This window comes from Schistocerca nitens, chromosome 11, assembly GCF_023898315.1.
Source record: "Schistocerca nitens isolate TAMUIC-IGC-003100 chromosome 11, iqSchNite1.1, whole genome shotgun sequence".
Lineage (NCBI taxonomy): Eukaryota > Metazoa > Arthropoda > Insecta > Orthoptera > Acrididae > Schistocerca > Schistocerca nitens.
Window position 1 is genome coordinate 172,325,971 of NC_064624.1, and position 20,767 is coordinate 172,346,737.

Here is a 20,767-nt window from a genome sequence, read left to right on the forward strand (position 1 = left end):
CTCACCGAGGTATGGCACTACTGACTTTTTATTTAGTTTACTGAACATATGTATCTTTCTGCTTGTTTCACCTGTCCTTTGTTCTTGCTATTTATCATATAGATGACACGTTTACAGTAAGTGGCACAGTCTGTCTTTTCCTACGTTGTTCAGATTCTTATTTGTATTGAACACAAGAAAATAGGTATTACAAGGTAAATACAAGGTGCTAATTCAGTCAAGACCAATAATACATTTATTATTGTACCAACTACGTGGTAAATCTGAGTGATACTAGCTGAATGATTTATTTGTACATCTGACAGATGCCTGCTTTCTTTTTCACACTGCTGTTCACAAAGAAATGACAATACATATAAGGAAAAAACTGGACTATTAGGTTCATTCTAACAAATACTAAAACAACAGTTAACACAAATTATCTTTACTGCTCTTATATTTTTAAACTGCAAACAATATTCACCACCAGTGGACAGTATTTCGATAAAAGTCCAGTTAAATTTCAACATTACACAATGCTATACAATTTCACATCAGGCATGATTAAATCGTGTAAGCTTTTTTAACTTCTGCCTTATGCTTAATTTATCCATTCCAATCTTGTCGTAATCTAGAGCAGGAAACTGGTAGTCTACAAATTTCTTTTCTGCATACGGCAAGATTTTTGTCAGTAAATATTTGTACATAATTTATGGCATCACTTACATTTATTCGGAACGTATTCTCTGAATAGTATACAACACAGTTCACATATCACTTGTTTCCCCCCACTGGCTAACAAGTTTTACAAATTCGTTTTATTGCAGCAGTATTATCCCCAATAGATATTTGTTATGCTGATGAAACAATTTTTATAACTGACATAGTGGTGTGATTGTTGTCAAACAAATGAACAACTCTAGGGTGGAAAAGGCAGCTTAGTGGTTCCAGGAAGATAGGCTTACATTAAATAATTGTAAAACTGAACAAACCTTTTGTTGCTTAGAAATTTTAATAAAGGGAAAACTCACTCAGTAAAGTTGTTAGGCATCTACCTTGATAGTAAATTATGTTAGAACACCCAGACAGAAAAGCTCTGCAGTACACTGGCAAGAGTTTTATATGAAGAGCGTTCATAAAGTAAGGTGACTATCTATTCATCAATATTCACGTTGTCCTCTTCAAAGTAATCCCCTTCAGATACAATACACTTGTGCCAACACTTTTCCCAATCCTCGAAGCGCTTCTCATAAGCACTTTTTGGTACAGCCTTGAGTACTTGGCAACGAAGCAGTTTTTATTTCCTCAATCGTTGAAAATCTTTGTTCTTTGATAGGTCTCTTAAGTTTTGGGAACAGGGAAAATAGTCGGAGGGGGTCAAATCCGGTGAATATGGTTCAAAAAAATGGCTCTGAGCACTATGGGACTTAACTTCTGAGGTCATCAATCCCCTAGAACTTAGAATTACTTAAACCTAACTAACCTAAGGACATCACACACATCCATGCCCGAGGCAGGATTTGAACCTGCGGCCGTAGCGGTCGCGCGGTTCCAGACTGTAGCGCCTAGAACAGCTCGGCCACTGCGGCCGGCCGTGAATATGGTGACCGAGGCATGACTGTCGTGTTGTTTTTGGTCTAAAACTCTCACAGGCAACGATAAATGAGCAGGTGCATTGTCGTGATGTAAAAGCCATGAATTGTTTTTCCACATTTCCGGACTTTTTTGCGTTTTGCTTCTCGGAAATGGCGCATAACGTCAAGGTAATACTCCTTATTGACCGTACGACCTGGAGGCAAAAATTCGTGATGCATTACGCCTCGGTAATTAAAAACAACAGTGAGCACAACTTTGACATTTGATCGAACTCGGCATACATTTTTCGGCCTTGGCTCTCCAGGATTCTTCCACTGGAACAATTGGGCTTTGATGTCATAACCGTAAGCCCATGTTTCGTCACCAGTTAGGATCATCATTGCTGTCATTCAAGAGGAGCTGAGCGATGCTCACGCGGCAGTTATTCTGGTCAACTTGAGAAGTTTTGGAACAAATTTAGCTGACGCACGTCTCATGCCCAAAAAATCTGAAAAAAATGCACAACACGACCAATATGCCAACACCCTAAGCAACTTCTCTTAAGGTATTCACACAATTTTCCAAAACAATTTTCTTCACAGCTTCGACGTAATCATCTGTTGTAGATTTGCTGGAGCGTCCAGAGCAAAGTTCGTCACTGGCATCTTCTCAGCCATCTTGTAAGATGTAAACGTTTTTTTTATTTATTTAGAACAGACTCACCATATGCCACTGTCAACATTTCAAGGGTTTTAAATGACTTGTTTCCATTTTTCATGCAAAATTTGATGCAAAGTCTTTGCTCCATTTTTTATAACAATCGAAAATTGCCGAGCACACTAAAACACATCTAGCCTTTCTATCTGTCAAAAACAAATGAAGTATGCTGTAGATTTGAAACTGTCAACGTATTGAATTTAATTGATGAAAGGAGAAAATATAAAAATGCAGTAAATGAAGCAGGCAAAAGGGAATACAAACGTCTCAAAAATGAGATCGACAGAAAGTGCAAAATGGCTAAGCAGGGATGGCTAGAGGACAAATGTAAGGATGTAGAGGCTTGTCTCCCTAGGGGTAAGATAGATACTGCCTACAGGAAAATTAGAGAGACCTTTGGAGAGAAGAAAACCACTTGTATGCATATCAAGACCTCAGATGGCAACCCAGTTCTAAGCAAAGAAGGGAAGGCAGAAAGGTGGAAGGAGTATATAGAGGGTTTATACAAGGGCGATGTACTTGAGGACAATATTATGGAAATGGAAGAGGATGTAGATGAAGATGAAATGGGAGATAAGATACTGCATGAAGAGTTTGACAGAGCACTGAAAGACCTGAGTCGAAACAAGGCCCCAGGAGTAGACAACATTCCATTAGAACTACTGATGGCCTTGGGAGAGCCAGTCATGACAAAAATCTACCATCTGGTGAGCAAGATGTATGAGACAGGCGAAATACCCACAGACTTCAAGAAGAATATAATAATTCCAATCCCAAAGAAAGCAGGTGTTGACAGATGTGAAAATTAGCGAACTATCAGTTTAATAAGTCACAGCTGCAAAATACTAACGCGAATTCTTTACAGACGAATGGAAAAACTGGTAGAAGCGGACCTCGGGGAAGATCAGTTTGGATTTCGTAGAAATGTTGGAACACGTGAGGCAATACTAACCTTACGACTTATCTTAGAAGAAAGATTAAGAAAAGGCAAACCTACGTTTCTGGCATTTGTAGACTTAGAGAAAGCTTTTGACAACGTTAACTGGTATACTCTCTTTCAAATTCTGAAGGTGGCAGGCGTAAAATACAGGGAGCGAAAGGCTATTTATAATTTGTACAGAAACCAGATGGCAGTTATAAGAGTCGAGGGGCATGAAAGGGAAGCAGTGGTTGGGAAAGGAGTGAGACAGGGTTGTAGCCTCTCCCCAATGTTATTCAATCTGTATATTGAGCAAGCAGTAAAGGAAACAAAAGAAAAATTCGGAGTAGGTGTTAAAATTCATGGAGAAGAAGTAAAAACTCTGAGGTTCGCCGATGATATTGTAATTCTGTCAGAGACAGCAAAGGACTTGGAAGAGCAGTTGAACGGAATGGACGGTGTCTTGAAAGGAGGATATAAGATGAACATCAACAAAAGCAAAACGAGGATAATGGAATGTAGTCAAATTAAGTCGGGTGATGCTGAGGGAATTAGATTAGGAAATGAGACACTTAAAGTAGTAAAGGAGTTTTGCTATTTAGGGAGTAAAATAACTGATGATGGTCGAAGTAGAGATGATATAAAATGTAGACTGGCAATGGCAAGGAAATCGTTTCTGAAGAAGAGAAATTTGTTAACATCGAATATAGATTTAAGTGTCAGGAAGTCGTTTCTGAAAGTATTTGTATGGAGTGTAGCCATGTATGGAAGTGAAACATGGACGATAACCAGTTTGGACAAGAAGAGAATAGAAGCTTTCGAAATGTGGTGCTACAGAAGAATGCTGAAGATAAGGTGGGTAGATCACGTAACTAATGAGGAGGTATTGAATACGATTGGGGAGAAGAGAAGTTTGTGGCACAACTTGACTAGAAGAAGGGATCGGTTGGTAGGACATGTTTTGAGGCATCAAGGGATCACAAATTTAGCATTGGAGGGCAGCGTGGAGGGTAAAAATCGTAGAGGGAGACCAAGAGATGAATACACTAAGCAGATTCAGAAGGATGTAGGTTGCAGTAGGTACTGGGAGATGAAGAAGCTTGCACAGGAGAGAGTAGCATGGAGAGCTGCATCAAACCAGTCTCAGGACTGAAGACCACAACAACAACACAACATATGTTTGGGAGATGTGTACAAAAAAGAAAGATCGATAATCGAATGTACGTTGCCCGCGGGGTCACCTTACTTTTTGAACAGCCCCCTTCTGCATTAAGGAAACTGAAGGATTGTGTGAGTAAAGAGCTCATACTTACTGCACACTACAACTTTTTCCATACACACTTCTTTGCTCAGGGAAGAGGTCTTTATCCGCCAGAAGTAAGCCATCAGATGTAAATTTGGCTTAAGTGAAGTAACTTCTTGTAAACAACACTTCGCCGAATGTAAGATAGTCTCCCCCACCTCTACATACTCCAGGGCATTACGCATGCTAAACAGTACACTCACGAGTATGAAAGCAATCAGATGTGCACGTACACTGTACCCTAACTTACTAGACATTACTCACGTCCAAGGAAAGTAAAAATAATTTTTTTACATACTGGCTAACCATTTTCCAATGGTATTGTTACATTCCATCCTGGATTTTCCATTGTTTAATTTAAATGGTGGCAAAGACATGGCTGAAAGAAAAAGCATTTAAGCATAAAAGAATTTATATGTATTGAAAAAAATTATGGATTCATTAATGTGGCCGTGAATAAAATGTTATACACTGATCAGCCAGAACATTACGACCACTGACCTACTATTGATATAAACCCGTCCGTTGCAACCTGGTGAGTAGTGATGGGCTAAACTGCGATTTTCCGATATCAGTGATTTCTGTGAATGCTACTTTTCAGTATCTGTTATTCTTAACTGCGATTTGTCGCAGTTAAGAGTCGCAGTTAAGGAACATAGGTCGTGTATCCCTCCGCCACTGCTATTTCTGCGATTTCTGCTACTTCTGCGATTTCTGTGACTTCTGCGATTTCTGTGACTCCTGCGATTTCTGCGACTTACCACTGTATGAAAAAGTTACATCTGTCAACACAGAAAATTGCATCGCAACAAACCTGTCATTGGCAAGTATGTTTTACGTTCTTTCTTCCGTTGGCTTTAATTTTGTATTAAAGAAACAACTGCCAAAATATTAATAGTGTAATTAATATGTAAGTAGCCGTACAGTACCGTAATAGTTCGTGTTTAGAAAATGAATTCTAACATATTGTAACGTTCACAGGCACTTGAACTACATTTCAGTCACTCAGTAAAGTGATAACTCAAAATATCATTGTCAACAGATCTGAAGAAATTGCCACTGCGTCTTTAGACCGTTTTCGTCAGGCAAGAGGTTAGTTTCTAAGCGTTTCGATGGACTTAATTACTTCAGTGAGATCGTTCTTGCAAATGTGGTATTCATTATAGCAAATATTAGCAATCTACTCTATCAATTATATTGCTAGTAATTAATGATAGCAAAAATTGTTTAATAATCCTTGTGTTTTTGCAGACACAGTTCTGACTCTGATTACTGGTTGCTGTACGTATCTATCCACATCAAGGCTGTTGGGAGAGACTCGTGAAGATTCAAGACAGATCTTAGAGGATCTGCAGTTTAAAAGTGAAATAATTGTGAAATAAGTGTGTGAATGATTAAACTGTGTTTTATTGAAGTTGTGCGATTTTAAAGGAATAATAAATGTCAAATACAGTGAGTGAATAATAAAAATCTCATTTTCCACATGTTTAAGCCGTCCTTTACCCATAATTTTCCGCCACTTACTTACTGGTAAACACTTGTTGGAGAGCGACATGCAGCACCCCCCCCCCCCCCCTTTCTCCACAATCTTGGTGTGACACCTGTAACATATCCCGAAGTCTACAATATGCATTTTGAGGCTGTTGATATGAAGGTGGGAAGTACAGATCTTCCAGTTAAATCAGGAATAGCTTAAGTGCATTACTTGAAAGTGACACAGCAAAAGCTTACTTATGTAGGTGGTAGTAGTGTCGGCAAAAAGTTCTTGTGTGTGAAGTTGCCATGTAGAACACCAGGTGTAAAACTTTTCTCCCGAGTCTTGAACTTTGTCGGAACAAAAGTGAGGCATTCATATGACTGTTTTCATTTCTCTACACTTAAACAGATGTCTGAGTTCTGCTGTGTTAACATTGCAAAGTCCTGTAGGCATGTGGAGTATTAACCAAAACTGTCATATTGGAAGCAGAATCAAACACATTTGTTACGTTACTTGATATTTTCAGGAGAAAAGGGCAATGTTGCTTCTTATTAATATAATACATTCAGAGTCACAGCAGTATTTGACCAACCATAACTGATGCTGAATGTGCATGTCGTCATATAATATGAAAGGCTTATTTCAATAGTGGTACAAGTCCATTACCTCCACTTTTCTGTCTATAATGCTTTTGAAATTAGTGATCCAAACAAACATAAATAAAGGTTCATCTCTAGCAAGAAGCCATATGCTTGAATATTTCTGGTATCTCAACTGCAGATTTTTCAGCGCTCATTTAACTTTACGACTCTGTATCTCAAAATGAACAAAAATGGACTTGTACCACTATTGAAATAAGCCCTTCATATGCACACACACAGCACGCCGATCTCGTGAGGCACAAGGCTCTCATAACGAAGTACGTACGTCGGTCAACAGATGACACTAGGAAAAGTATGTTAACTGCGCTTTTTAGTTGCTACTTGCGACTCTTAGTTGCGATTTGTCACAGAAATCGCAGTTTGACTCGGTAGCGAATAGCGTAGTATGAACTTTGCTCAACAGATGGGAGTGCTAACTGCGCTTTTTACTTGCTACTTGCGACTCTTAGTTGCGATTTGTCACGGAAATCGCAGTTGGACTCAATAGTGTATCGCAGAGATGGGCGTAGTACGAACTTTGACCCACAGATGGCACTGTTAACCGCGCTTTCTAGTTGCTACTTGCGACTCTTAGTTGCGACTTGTCACGGAAACCGCAGTTGGACTCCATAGCGTACCGCAGAGATGGACGTAGTACGAACTTTGGCCAACAGATGCCACTGTTAAACGCGCTTTTTAGATGCTACTTGCGACTCTTAGTTGCGACTTGTCACTGAAATCGCAGAAAGCAGTGCTAAATTCGACCAATAGATGGCTCACGTCTTTGAATGTGAAATACATATTGCGACTGCTAACTGTGACTGAAATCGCAGTTAGATTCTGTAAAGTTGCTACTGTGATATCTGTGACTTCTCAGTCACTGTGATTTCTAACAGATACGCGACTTCCTGCCCACCACTACTGGTGAGGAATGGCTGCTTATCACAACACATGCAAGGTGCATACAGTACGAGTGAGCGCGCTGTCTGGGTGCAGAATGGGGAAGGCACACAATCTGTCCGAGTGCGAATGAGGGCATATCGGGATGGCTCAGAACAATCATTTCAGACACTGCACGACTCGTTGGTAATTCGAGGAGTGCAGTGGCAAGTGTCTTCGACACGTGGTGAAACCACATTCCAGACGTTGTGGGGTTGGATGGCCACTTCTCATTACGGATGTCTGATGTAGGCTGGGCAGCCTGGTAAAACGGGGCAGGCAGAGAACTGTGGTGGAACTAACTTCAAACTTTAATGCTGGCCAGAGAGCAAGTGCGTCTCAACACACAGTGCACCGAACACTCGTAACGGTGGGCCCCCACAGTAAACAGTCTGTGTACGTGCCAACGTTAACACCGCAACATTGGCAACTGCGAGTGAAATGGGCACGTAACCATCGGCACTGGATGTTTTGGCACAGTGGCAGAGCACTACGTGGTCTGACGAATCCCGATACCTTCTTCACTGTGCCGATGCTAGAGGGCAAACAGCTGCTCGACACTCGTACTGCGGGTCGGAGATTAGCTGGCGGCAGCTCCATTACTGTCTGGGGAACTCTAGTGTGTTGAAACCGGTTGCCCAGTAAACAGTATTTAAGCGATCTTGGCTTTTAAATTATTTCTATTACAGCAATCAGGTGACTCGTGTGTGTACACACGATGCCAACTCCATATGCGACCTACTGTGGTCTTCCGTGCCATGACACATTGCCCGTTACCGTGCCAAAGGTGGCTATACCAGGTAGACAGTCACAATATACTGGTTCATCAGTGTAGATTCAGATCAGATTCTTACCCACCATTGACCACCTGAGGTGGAGTAGGCAATTTACATGGATATCATATAACATTTTCCTTGAATAGTACCTTAAAGCTAAATGAGCATTGCAAATAGTGCCCATAGACGATAACAAACATCATAACATAAGATAAATACATTCAGTGACATCACATAATGAAATCCTTAAAAATTAATGTCAATTCATTTTATATTAATAAATTCTGTTATATTGTAAAAAGGATTGATTAGTAACCAGTTTAGTAGCTTGCTCCCGAAGCTACCTATGTGAGCCGACCGAGAAGAAAATGGAAGTTTATTACATATTTTTCGACTACTGATTAGATGGGAATTCACTGTTCTTGTCAGCCTGTGCCTAGGTATGTCTAATTTTTGTTTTGCCTCTGGTATTATGGTGGCGTATGTTTTCCCGCATTTCAAAATCTGCTATATTGTTTTTTTGCATACAATGCTGAGGCGTGTATATAAAGATTAATAACTGTTAGTATTTTCAGGTGAATGAACAGTGACCGGCAGGGCTCTGATCTACCAGAATTGCTCATTGCCCGTATCACTTTCTTCTGAATTTTTAGAACTTAAGTGATGTGAAGAGAGTGTCCCCATATCAGCAGTCCATACTCTATATGTGACTGAAAGAGTCCAAATTAAATAACTCTTAAATGTTCTTTTGTCGCCAGGCTCCCCAGTTTCCACATTAAATACGTAACTCGAGACAATTTTGTGCAGTTGTGGTCGATTTGTGTTTCCCACGTTAACTTAGAGCCTACATGAATTCCTAGAATTTTAACTGCTTTCACCTCTACCTCTTTTGACAATTCTAGTATAATCTGTTGGTTTTCATCAGGGTTGCAAAGCAGTGTATTTGATGAGAACCAATTTAGTGCTGCTTCCAGGCCATCTTGCAAAACTGATATGTTCTCATGCTGAGCAAGCAAAGTTGTGTCATCAGCATAACAAATAACAACTTGGGGATACAATGGGGTAAATCATTGACTGCAATTATAAAAAAGAAGGGCCCAAGGACAGAACCTTGTGCGACTCCTGTCTTAACTTCTAGCAATTGTGAGTCTTTGTTTCTGACAGAGGCAAACTGCTTCCTATTGTTTAGGTATGATTCAATTACTGCCAATGCACAGTCTTGTACAACATAGAATTTGAGTTTAGCAAGAAAGATATCAAGAGAAATGCAGTCAAATGCCTTACTTAAATCATATAATAGAAGTGAGGCTCTATTTTTATTCTCGAAAACTGTTATTACTTCATTCACAATTGAAAGGACAGCAGTAGTGGTATTTCTTCCCTTGCGGAAGCCAAATCGACTATTAGAGAGTAAGTTATGCGACTCAAAGTAGTAGTTCAGTTGGTTATAAATAAGAGATTAAAATATTTTCGAGAAAATGGGAACTATTGAAACTGGTCAGTAATTTTTGAGATCATGTTTGTCCCCTTTTTTATACACTGGGATAATTTTCGATATTTTTGGAGTTGTAGGATAGACTCCTAACTCTAGACACCTATTAAACAGAAAGGCCAATGGTTCACTAATTATATGCACTGTTTTTTTAATAATGTAATTGGACAACCAAGAATAGTCCATGCTCTTGGAGTTTGAGAACTTTGGCACTACCTTTATAATCTCAGTGGGTGCGATTGTCCTCCATTTAAAGGTATTGTTTGCAGATTGTATGTAGACTATATACCCTATGTGACAGAACATGGTATAGTCAAATTATCTGTTAAGTAGCGTCTGTGTAATATTATTTATACATGTTAAGCTTTGTATAATTATGTATTACTGATGAGCCATATACATCACAGTTGTCCACAGGCAAATAAATTAATTTCAATCTGGAAATACACAGGGGGTATCGTGTTCTGATACAGATTTAACTACTCGACGGCTTCTGTATGTCGAGACAGATCGGTTTTGAAAATGAGGAGGCACATCCTGCAATATAGTAGAGTATGTTCTGCCTGTAAACAGAAAACTTAATGATATCATCAAGAAGTGAGCACTACATCTCTACATTTTCTATAGCTGCTTCAACATTTTGCCTATGTTTTCTTGAGTGAAAATTGTAAACAGATAACAGACAACTCACATTAAAAGTCAACCAATTCTCATTCAAAATTTCTGAATGGCATATTTGGACTGATGTGCACCGAGATTGTTATTACAGCCACCTCTGGCCCAAATGCAAGAAAAAGAGTGTTTCAAGTCATCTTAAGTTAATAAATATATCAGAGGTGACTGAACACAAAAATTTACTTCCCAGTGCTAAATGCCTGATTGACTGCATATTTAAAATTAGACCAAAAGCAGTTAAGTATTTCTTGCACGCAGCAGCTAAGGAACACTATTTATTTTTAAGTTTTGAATATAATTTTTACCTTCTCTTAAAATACCAAACCAATAAATTTGATTGTTAAGATTTGGGAGGAGGGGCTCTTATGCCCATTAGCAAATAGATTCCTTGAATTAACTGTATCAAAAATCCTATCGATATAATAAAAGTATTCAACAACTGTTTCACTACCATCAAAGTGCGCACATCATTTATTCTCCTCAAAAAATCTGTGCTGTCAGCCACACTAGAACTCGTGTTTGGACTGCTGATCTCTGATTCATTTTCCTGTTTATATATTTGATTTCTAGACAATTTATTGGAAAATGTTTTGCATTCTGCAGTATGCAATTTATTTAGTCTCCCAATGAAATGCTACTCTTAATAACACCACTCGGAGGCTCAATAACTGATTCTTCTGCTAGAGTGAATTTCAAGCCAACTTCATCATATGACACATATGCATATCTAACATCCAATGAACATATTTTTCCAGGCGATGAGGAAGATGGCTTTTAAGTGCACCTTTAGAAAAATTTAACATGCAACATAGTGAATGTAAAGTGCTTTAATTTACCTTACAGCCATCACAAGTAACACACCAAACCTTAACATCACAATGGTAGAGTCTCTCTACAGCAGATATTATCAGCATTGCTTGGTTCACTTCAATACTATTCATAAAGAAGTATGCAACAGATTTCGACATATCTGAGTATTGTATGGGTAAAGAAAAACTGCTGCGTGTAACCGTTCTCATATGAACAGGATAGGCAAAATAATGCAAACAGTGGTAGTAATGGGATGGTTGTGTTTGATGGTCAACAACACAGGTAAGACATGTGGTATGCTGGACTGTTCACGTTCAGTACGGATTAGGTATCACAGCAGGCTGTTTATAGGTAGTGGACGCTTCGTATCTGCATTCAGAGGACAAGGTTGACGAGCTACACAAGACCTAACAGAGTTACAAGGAGGGCAGATTGTGGGGGCCCGATTAGCTGAAGCATCAGTAACCGAGACAGCCAACTTACTGAATGTTTCAAAAGCAACTGTTTCAACAGTCACGACAGCCTACACACGGAAAGACATCGTGTAAACGTAATAGTGGGTGCAAATCAAAACTAAATTACAGATTGTCATACACTAACACGAATTATGTCAAAACAACACAAAACTACGGTGGCTAAAATGACTGCAGAGCTCAACAGCCATTTTCGAGACCCCATATCTATCGACACTGTCTGCTGAGAACTCCGTAAAGCAAATATTCACGGACACGCTCCATGCCGAAACCATTAGTGACGACAACCAATGCAAAGAAGCGTAAAACAGTGTGAGGAGCATAAATCCTGAACGGCTGATCGGTGGAAACAAGTAATACGGTCTGACGAGTCAACGTTTTTGTTATTTCCAACATCGGGCCGGGTTTACATCTGAAGAACGCTAAAAGAAACCTACAATCCCGATTGCTCGATTCCGACAGATAAGCACGGAAGTGGAAGTGTGATGGTATGGGCAGCAATATCACGGTATCCTGCTGGTCTCATCATTACTCTAAAAGGCCTTGTTACAGCCAATGATTATGTAAACATTTTAGGTAATCAGGGGCACCCCACGATTCAAATGTTGTTCCAACAATGATACCATATTTCAGGAAAATAACGCACCCATTCACACAGTCAGGATGGTCCAATCGTGGTATGAGGAGCACGCAGCTGAACAGCATCGTCTTTCCTGACCGTCACCATCGCCAAATTTTAACATTATCGAACCGATGTGGGCAGTAGCAGGGCGCAGACTCTGGAGCAGATTTCCGCCTCCCTCGTCACGAAAGGAGTTAGGAAGAGGCTCTGATCGAAGAGTGGCATATTGTTCCACTGGAGAGTATACAATGATTATATGCCAGTATTCCGAGAAGAATCGCAGCTGTATTATGGGCAAAGGGGGTCCAACCCCATATTAATAAACCATTCCAAAGTAAGTACAGGTGTTCACATTATTTTGCGTATTTTAAAACGAATGCACGATATTTACTGAAGATGTTAGGAATATAGACAATATCCCAGCCGAATTTCTGAAATCTGGAGGAGCAAAACTGAATCAGGAGTTGTATTATCTTGTTTTCAACATGTACGAGCAGGGTAAAATTCCTACAGACTTTGAGAAAAACATTATTATCCCCATTCCAAAGAAGGCAAATGCTGCAAGATGTGAAAATTATAGGACGCTCAGCCTAGTTACTCACGCCTCTAAAATAGGAACCTCAATTATCCTAAAACACATAGAACAAAAAGTCGAAGCTACACTCTCCGAACACAGTTTGGATTCCGGAAAGATAGAGGAACCAGAGAAGCAATATTTGCTCTAAAACTAATAATAGAGAAACGACTAGATAAGAACCTGACAATATACATAGCTTTCGTAGATGTAGAGAAAGCCTTTGATAATGTTAAATGGGATGAGATGTTTGAGGTACTCAAAAAAGTAGGAATAGACCATAAAGATAGAAAAATGATATGGAACCCGTACAAAAACGAGACAGCAGTTATCCGTGGACGGACAAAACAAGAAGAGGTGCAGATACGGAAAAGTGTCCGACAAGGTTGCGCACTATCCCGTTATCTTTAACCTATACATTGAAGAGGCGCTGAAAAAAGTAAGGGAAAATTCACAGACAGGTGTAGTAATTCATGGCCAACGAATAGATACGATAAGATACGCCGATGATATAGCTGTCCTGGCTGAAAGTGAAGAAGATCTTGTAGTCCTACTGAATAGAATGTATAAAGTTATGGGGGAAGAATATAATATGAGAATTAATAAAGCAAAAACAAAAGTAATGGCATGCGACAAAAAAGATCAAGTGAAAGTCCAAGTTCATGCAGGCAATGAACTGCTTGAACAATTGATAAATTTACTTATCTGGGCAGTAATATTACCAGGGATGGAAGGAGCAAGGCAGAAGTGAGAAGTAGAATTGCTCAAGCAAAGGCTGCTTTTAACAAGAAGAAAAACATCTAAGAGCATCAGCCTTGAAATCAGGAAAAGATTTTTGAAATCATATGTGTGGAGTGTGGCATGCTATGGGTGTGAAACATGGACTCTCGGGACACAAACGAAGTGGTTCTGGAAAGAGCAGGTGAGAAGAGAAGCTTCTGGAGTTTCATTGTTAAAATAAGAGTGCAAGGCCACCTATTAAGACATAAAGGACTCCTGAACACAATCATAGAGGGATATGTCGAGAGAAAAAGACCAAGAGGAAGACCACGACTAAGGTACATGGATCAAATCGTGAAAGATGTGGGATGTAACACCTATAAAGAAATGAAGAGAAAAGCTGAAAGACGCACAGAATGGAGACAAGCTGCCATTGTAGCTGTTGCAAACCAATCCTTGGATTGACCACTACAGAAGAAGAAAGTTAGGAATAAGACATTGTGGTGGTTTGTTAATGTAGTGGGTATGTTTGATGCTCAAACATGTAAAGATTTGGAAAACAGCTTTGATTTATTATAAAGAATGATTGTGAACATGTCCAACTTGCCACAAGATTGCCTTATCATTTAATGTTAAGTTGGGAAGGTGGGCAACGAGGAGAAAAGAGTGATTACACGGATCCTTTCTTGGTAGCTAGCTGGAAGATTGTCAAGTTTTCTGAGAAGTATTTTGGATATTCCAGACTACGGAAAAGAAAGTTGTAGACTCTAGTAGGTATAATCTGTTATATAGTGACTGGGCGTGGAAGGCTATCAATTGGTACAATGTGTCCTTTTGAGCTGAGAAGGTAAGGAAACAGCATTCAGGTACACTAATAAAGGGAAAAGTACATTGATTGAAAAATTAGTGTCTAAGCGATAAGACGTGTATGTCCGTCAAATAAATTTGTGGGGGAGAGAGTGAGGCATTTGCATTGTGCTCCATCCATGACACATTCTTAGATATTCGACAATCTTCTATTCGCTTCTTCTGGGTGGACTGCAATATAATATAGCTGATATGTGTTAGGTTCAAGTGATTTAGAGTTTAAATGTTTTAAAATGAACAAAGAAATGATGGCTTAATTTATTTAGTGTTACAGGAACAACTAATGCCTACGCCAGCATTCACAAAAAGTATTTTTGGATAAATATTTAAACAGTGCTTGCTAATTGTGTTTGTTGATATTAACGCACTAAATTTCAAACACTCTAATGACCTTCCTGTGGCCAAAAATTGCAAAGTTACTCCTAACTGCTTGTAGACTGGGAATGCCTGTCTCACTGCTGTATTTTGCTTTTCTATTCTTTCTTGTGTTAACATTAATAAGTAATTCTTGTCCATTAAGGATGTCTTAGAACACTACAACTGATCAAAAATGGCTCTGAGCACTATGGGACTTAACATCTGAGGTCATCAGCCCCTAGAACTTAGAACTAACTAACCTAAGAACAGCACACACATTCACACCCGAGGCAGGATTCGAACCTGTGACCGTGGCGGTCGCGCTGTTCCAGACTGAAGCGCCTAGAACTGCTCGGCCACGCGGGTGTTGCAGAATTCTGCAATGGAACTTTTTAAGAGAGCTATTGTAACACATTGTAAGTAAAGAAACAATGTTCACAACACGTAAATAAATGTAAACACCTGAAGATGTAGTGAACACGAAATGAACGTATTCTCGAAAACCATGGGTTTTGAGTCATAATTTGTTGCTTGGCATATTGGGAAAGATATGCCATTCATATTGGTGCGTTACCCCGTAAAGATTGACATCATGGGCGCTATATTTTTGAGTTTATGAGCTAAGAGCACAGCTGTCACATCACGTGACAACCTGGCTCATGAGCTTAAGTAAGCATGTGAATCAGACCCATAGGTCACCAAAGATTGCCCTTGCCTGCCATACAACTTTTACAATAAACATTTCAAAATGGAATAATAAGACTATTAAATTGACATATTCTGATGCTAGTGTAATATAAATTAGAAGGATTAGGTTTTCAGTCACGGCAAGAGAAGTCCGATATAGCCTTTGAATGTGATGATAAGAATCAGAGTACAGTAGTTTACAATACAAGACTTGTGCACAGAAATCAAGCTACTGATCAACATTTTTGTCCAAGATGTTTTGTTGCTAGAGGAGAAATGAGAGCTCAAGTATTTCATCCCAGTATTAATACTGATATTTAAGAAATTCATACATATCAAGGTGAAGTGTGGTACTTTATTGTCACACAAACTCCATATCCAATAATGCTCCTCCGCAGCACACAAAGGAGCAATAGACACTTCAATTATGAGAAGATAGTGACAGACTCTAGTGGGCACACAGCAACTGCAAGCTAAGTAACTGTTTTCAGTATTCACTGAAGAGAGTCTTCCTGCCTATATCTTAAAGAATTAAGTTAGAGAAATTCCAGTGAACACCAGGAATAAGTTACTGATTGGTACTCATCTCTCGTATTATACGGCATGTGGTCCTCGACATAGTGAATTCTTTCAAAGTGTTTACGATTTTAGGCCAAGTGGCCAGTAACTAGTAGAACAAATGGCAGTGAAAGCATTAGTCTGATGAAGGTTCTTCCTAGTGATTACTGAAAGCATCTCAGAGTTTTGGGCTGACTCCTCCATAAAAAAACTGTGTCAGTTAGACAAAGAAACGAACTGACTAAAAGTAATTACTCGTTACTGCAGCAGATCAGTCCTGCCAACTCCACAATATCTAACGAACAGACCCCCACCAAAACCTCGGAGACATCCTCCCTCTCATTTAGACTATGAATGCTAACAGACAAGTTAACCCATACTGTCATTAATGTCCTGATTGCATCACACAAGTAACATTGGAGGGGGGGGGGAGCTGTAGGGGAAATGGTATAAATATGAAATGTGTTCATGCTCTGAAATGAGAATGCAATGGATATTACTGTCTGGTGTGAAATTGGACTTTTTTAATTTCACAAAACTGTGGACATATCACTCTGATCTGAAACAAAAATGGATACATGATACCATTAACATAAATACCATATCCATTTTCTGGTAATACATTTGAAATTCATGTTTTAGGATAAGCTATATTCGGTAGAACTTCTTGCAATCCTGCTGTTTAATTTCTCTAATTTACGTCTAAAACCAGTTCAAACAATACACCAAAACAGAGCAAAATAATTACTCCACAAGAACAACTTGCAATAAAACCATGTTTAAGAATACAAGGGGCAGTCAAATGAAAACGAGAGATGGAAACAAAAGGTAAGTAAATTGTTTATTATTTCAAAAGTAATCACCATAACAATACAATGTCATCAAAATGACCTCGGCAACATGTAGGCGGGTGTTATCCTGCAACAGAATGATGCTGTCTGTCAACATTCGTGTGTGTTTGGACTTATGGTGTGCTCGAGTTTTTGCAACGTGTCCACATAAAGGCTGTGCTTTAGTTGTGGCACTGTGTTCCAGACAGTTAATGGGCAACAGGCCCTTGCAGTTCCAGAAATAGATTATCACGACTTTCCTGGCGCTGGCATGCCCATTTTGACTATGCTGCAAAAGTTACACTGGGAAGTCCTCACATGCCCTCAGTACAGTGCCGATCTCTTCCCATGTGATGTCACTATTTTTGGAGCCTCGAGGAAAGACATCCCTAGCTGTCGATTTGCTTTGTCGAAGAGATGCACACTGGGGTACAATCGTCGTTCTGTAGGCAACGACAAACATTTTCACAGTGGGATAAACATATTAATATTTATGGTGACCAGCCAGCTAACTCGTTTTCATTTGACTGCCCCTTACAAAATACTCTAGTGGATATAATATGTTCATGTTTTATAACTTTTATTCCTTGCCAAATATATGTAATTTGAATGATGTGTTGATTATGGTTAAGCTTTGCGTCAACATTTACTTCACGTTTTAAGTCATTGTATTTGAGCACAGCAAAAGACCTTCAGTAAGGTAAAGAAAGATGCACGGCTTACCTGGCAAGAGCATTGCATGCGAAGGGTAAGGTTGCTGGTTTCAACCTCTGTCCAGCACACAGTTTTATTATCTGCACCTATTTACATCATACAATTTCATGTTCATTACTTCTTTGAACAAATCTTACTATCTTTTGGAAAATAAAGGAAATTATTATATAATAATGCCATAAGAATGAGTGCCATAAAGGAACTTTAATAATTTTTTTCCTCGGAGACAAAAATGCATTATTACAATTATTTACATCTTTGATGGCACTTCAACAAACTACATGCAGAATAGTGAAAGACATCTTGCTGAGATACAAAATAAATATCACTAATGATGGCTGAAACTTAACGAGAATTTTAAGAAAGGTTTAATACAAAAATTCTTTTCCAACGGTGGATACTTCTTCAAAGGACTTGTATATATAATAAGTTGAAACACAGACACACGGTAAAGGAAACTTCTTTACAACGAGCATTCAGCTTAATAGTAACCTAAGGCTCCATAAACCTAAAGGCAGTAGACAAATTAAGTGCACGAATATTAGACTCTGAAAAACATTTTTTGGAAGGTTTAAATAGTCATTTTTTCTAGAATACTTGTGGAGATTTGTTTACGCAGTCACAGTAAGTCGTCTTTAGTGTAATAATGTTCTAAGCTCTTTAAACTGTTTTCAGTTGACATTTTGATTTTACCTATGGTAACAATGACTATTTTCTATCTGCTGCCAATCCATATAATTATTGATTAAACAGAAAATACATGATTATCTACAAATTTTTGAATTTATATTGCAATATTAGGTCTCTTTTACAGAAAGCTCTCATGCATACCTAGGACTACTAGAAGAAAGAATATTTCTGAGAAAAATTTTAGCCACAGCCTCTGGGTAGTTTCCAGACTTAAACTTTCACTCTGCAGTCGAGATTCATTTAGAGAATGGCTTCTCCATGACGTACTTTTACTCAGGAGTGCCACACCAGCAAGGTATGCAGGAGATCTTGTGTGAAGTTTAGATGACAGGGTGAGGTACTGGTTGAAGTAAAGCTCTGACACAAAGTTGTGGGTCACGACTAGATAACCCAAGTCGCTACAATCACTGTCCAGTAAGACTGGAAATAACAAACAAACAAACAACAAACAACACACACACACACACACACACACACACACACACACACACACACACACACTGAAAAATTCATTTCACAAATGAATGTACATTAATCCATACACATATACATGTTAATACACACACGCGTTGGCATCACAGGGCAGGAAAGTTGGTGGAACAGTAGTTCATTTAAACTGTTGTACGGTATAAATTTTTACTTGCGGCATACGCGGTTGGACGAACTCACGGACAAAGTCAACCACGTGTTCACTGATGTGCACAGTCTGCAAGTTAGCCAGATGGGACAGTTCACAATAGGCATCCAAGTCCATTCCGAACGTGTAGAACAGTGACAAAGTGCGAAGCTGGGTGCAGTGCCGGAGGAACCCCAAGTGGGCGACGTCCTCCGTGTGGGACAGCGACAGCGTCTCCAGTCGCGACAGTGACGGCATCACACCGGAGAGGACGTCCGCGTCGACCTGGCACCTCGTCAGGTCCAGGGCCTCGAGTCTCGTCAGGTGACGTAGATTCGACAGCTCCGACGTGCCGGGCCAGTGCGAGAACTCCAGGCAGAGACGACGCAGTTGCGGGCAGTGGCGCAGGAAGCCCAGGTGCGGCAGATCGCTACCTACGAGGTCCAGCTCCTCGAGCAGCGGCAGACGCGGCAGAACTACGGCCAGCTCGTACGCGTTCGCGGCACTGCCGGCCAGGTAGAGCGAGTGGACGCCGGCGGGCAGGTGCCGCAGGCCCGTCAGCAGCGTGTCCGGCGGCGAGGCCTCGACGCGGAGCTCCCGCAACCGGCCGCAGTGCCGCAGGAAGGACACGTCCGAGATGAGGTCGCAGCACTCCAGCTGCAACGACACGAGGGACTTCAGACCCGTCGCGGCCACCTCCACGTCGCCTCCCGCCACGCAACAGTCTCGCAACCGCAGCCTCTGCAGGTTCCCCAGGTGCCGGAGATTCGCGTACGCGGCCGACGGCAGGTCGGCACAACCTTTCAATTCCAGTTCCTCCAGCGTATCCGAGCAGTGCCTCATAAACGCCAGTTCTTCTAGGCCGGGGCACTCTATTTCCAGCGTCCGCAACCGGCCGATCCCTTCCGACGCGTCCAGATAGTCTGCCGACAAGAACTCTGCATAGACGCACAGGTCTGTGAGATTCGGGCACAGCTCGAGGGCCGTGCCGACTGCGTAATCCGCACTAGAGCTGGACGAGGCGCAGCAACACACTTCCCGGTCACGTTTTCGGGCAAAAGCGTCTAGTGTCGGTATCGCTTTGAAGATCCGCAATTTCTGGAGAGCTGCAAAATCTATAATCGAACGAGAAGAGAAGATGCTTTCTGCTATGTCGAGTCTAGTCGACAAATACGCGCACCTCAGTCTATGACCGTCCTCTGCAGATGCTATGTCAGAAATGTCCGTCACTAACAGGACCAGGCGGGGGTAGAAAATGTCGATAACAAACTCGGCTGCCGCCTTGACGATGACTTCCTGCAATAGCGGCAGGGCGCGCAAGATGGCGGATGTCTCGAAGGATTCCTTTGGACTTCTGTTGCTGACGTACCTCTTGCCCTTCCACAGGTGAGTAAAGCCCGACACGATTTCGTGCCACTGCTTGCTCACGGCAGCACAGTGTGCCAAGTCGGGGATCGGCAAGTAGCAAAAGATGGAAAACATTACGTCGTACGGCAGATTGTGGATACCGGCAGAAGGAGTCAACGCCATTTCTGTGAACAGACATAAATTTATTAGTTATTCATCAGAGTAAGCTTCCCTACAGAATATAAGGATGGTTTTTCACTTACGTTACTTGCACGTATAATATATACAAATATAAATAATGCATTAAGACAATTTTGTGGTCTTCGATCAGACGAATAGTTTGCTGCAGCTCTCTGTGCTAGTCTATTCTGTGCAAGTCCTAGAATCTCTACTGCGTGCCTGAGATGAC

At 40.5% G+C, this 20,767-nt stretch overlaps 1 protein-coding gene across 1 annotated transcript; it reads right to left on the reverse strand.

Moving 5' to 3' along the window:
- Positions 1 to 19,002: 19,002 nt before the first annotated feature.
- LOC126212746 (uncharacterized) lies at positions 19,003 to 20,541 on the reverse strand. Its single transcript, XM_049940155.1, has one exon. It carries the CDS (start codon positions 20,539 to 20,541, stop codon positions 19,003 to 19,005), a length of 1,539 nt encoding a protein of 512 aa, XP_049796112.1.
- Positions 20,542 to 20,767: the final 226 nt, after the last annotated feature.

Coding starts and splice junctions, on each gene's coding strand:
- LOC126212746 (XM_049940155.1), bottom strand. CDS start 20,541: ATGGCGTTGACTCCTTCTGCCGGTATCCACAATCTGCCGTACGACGTA.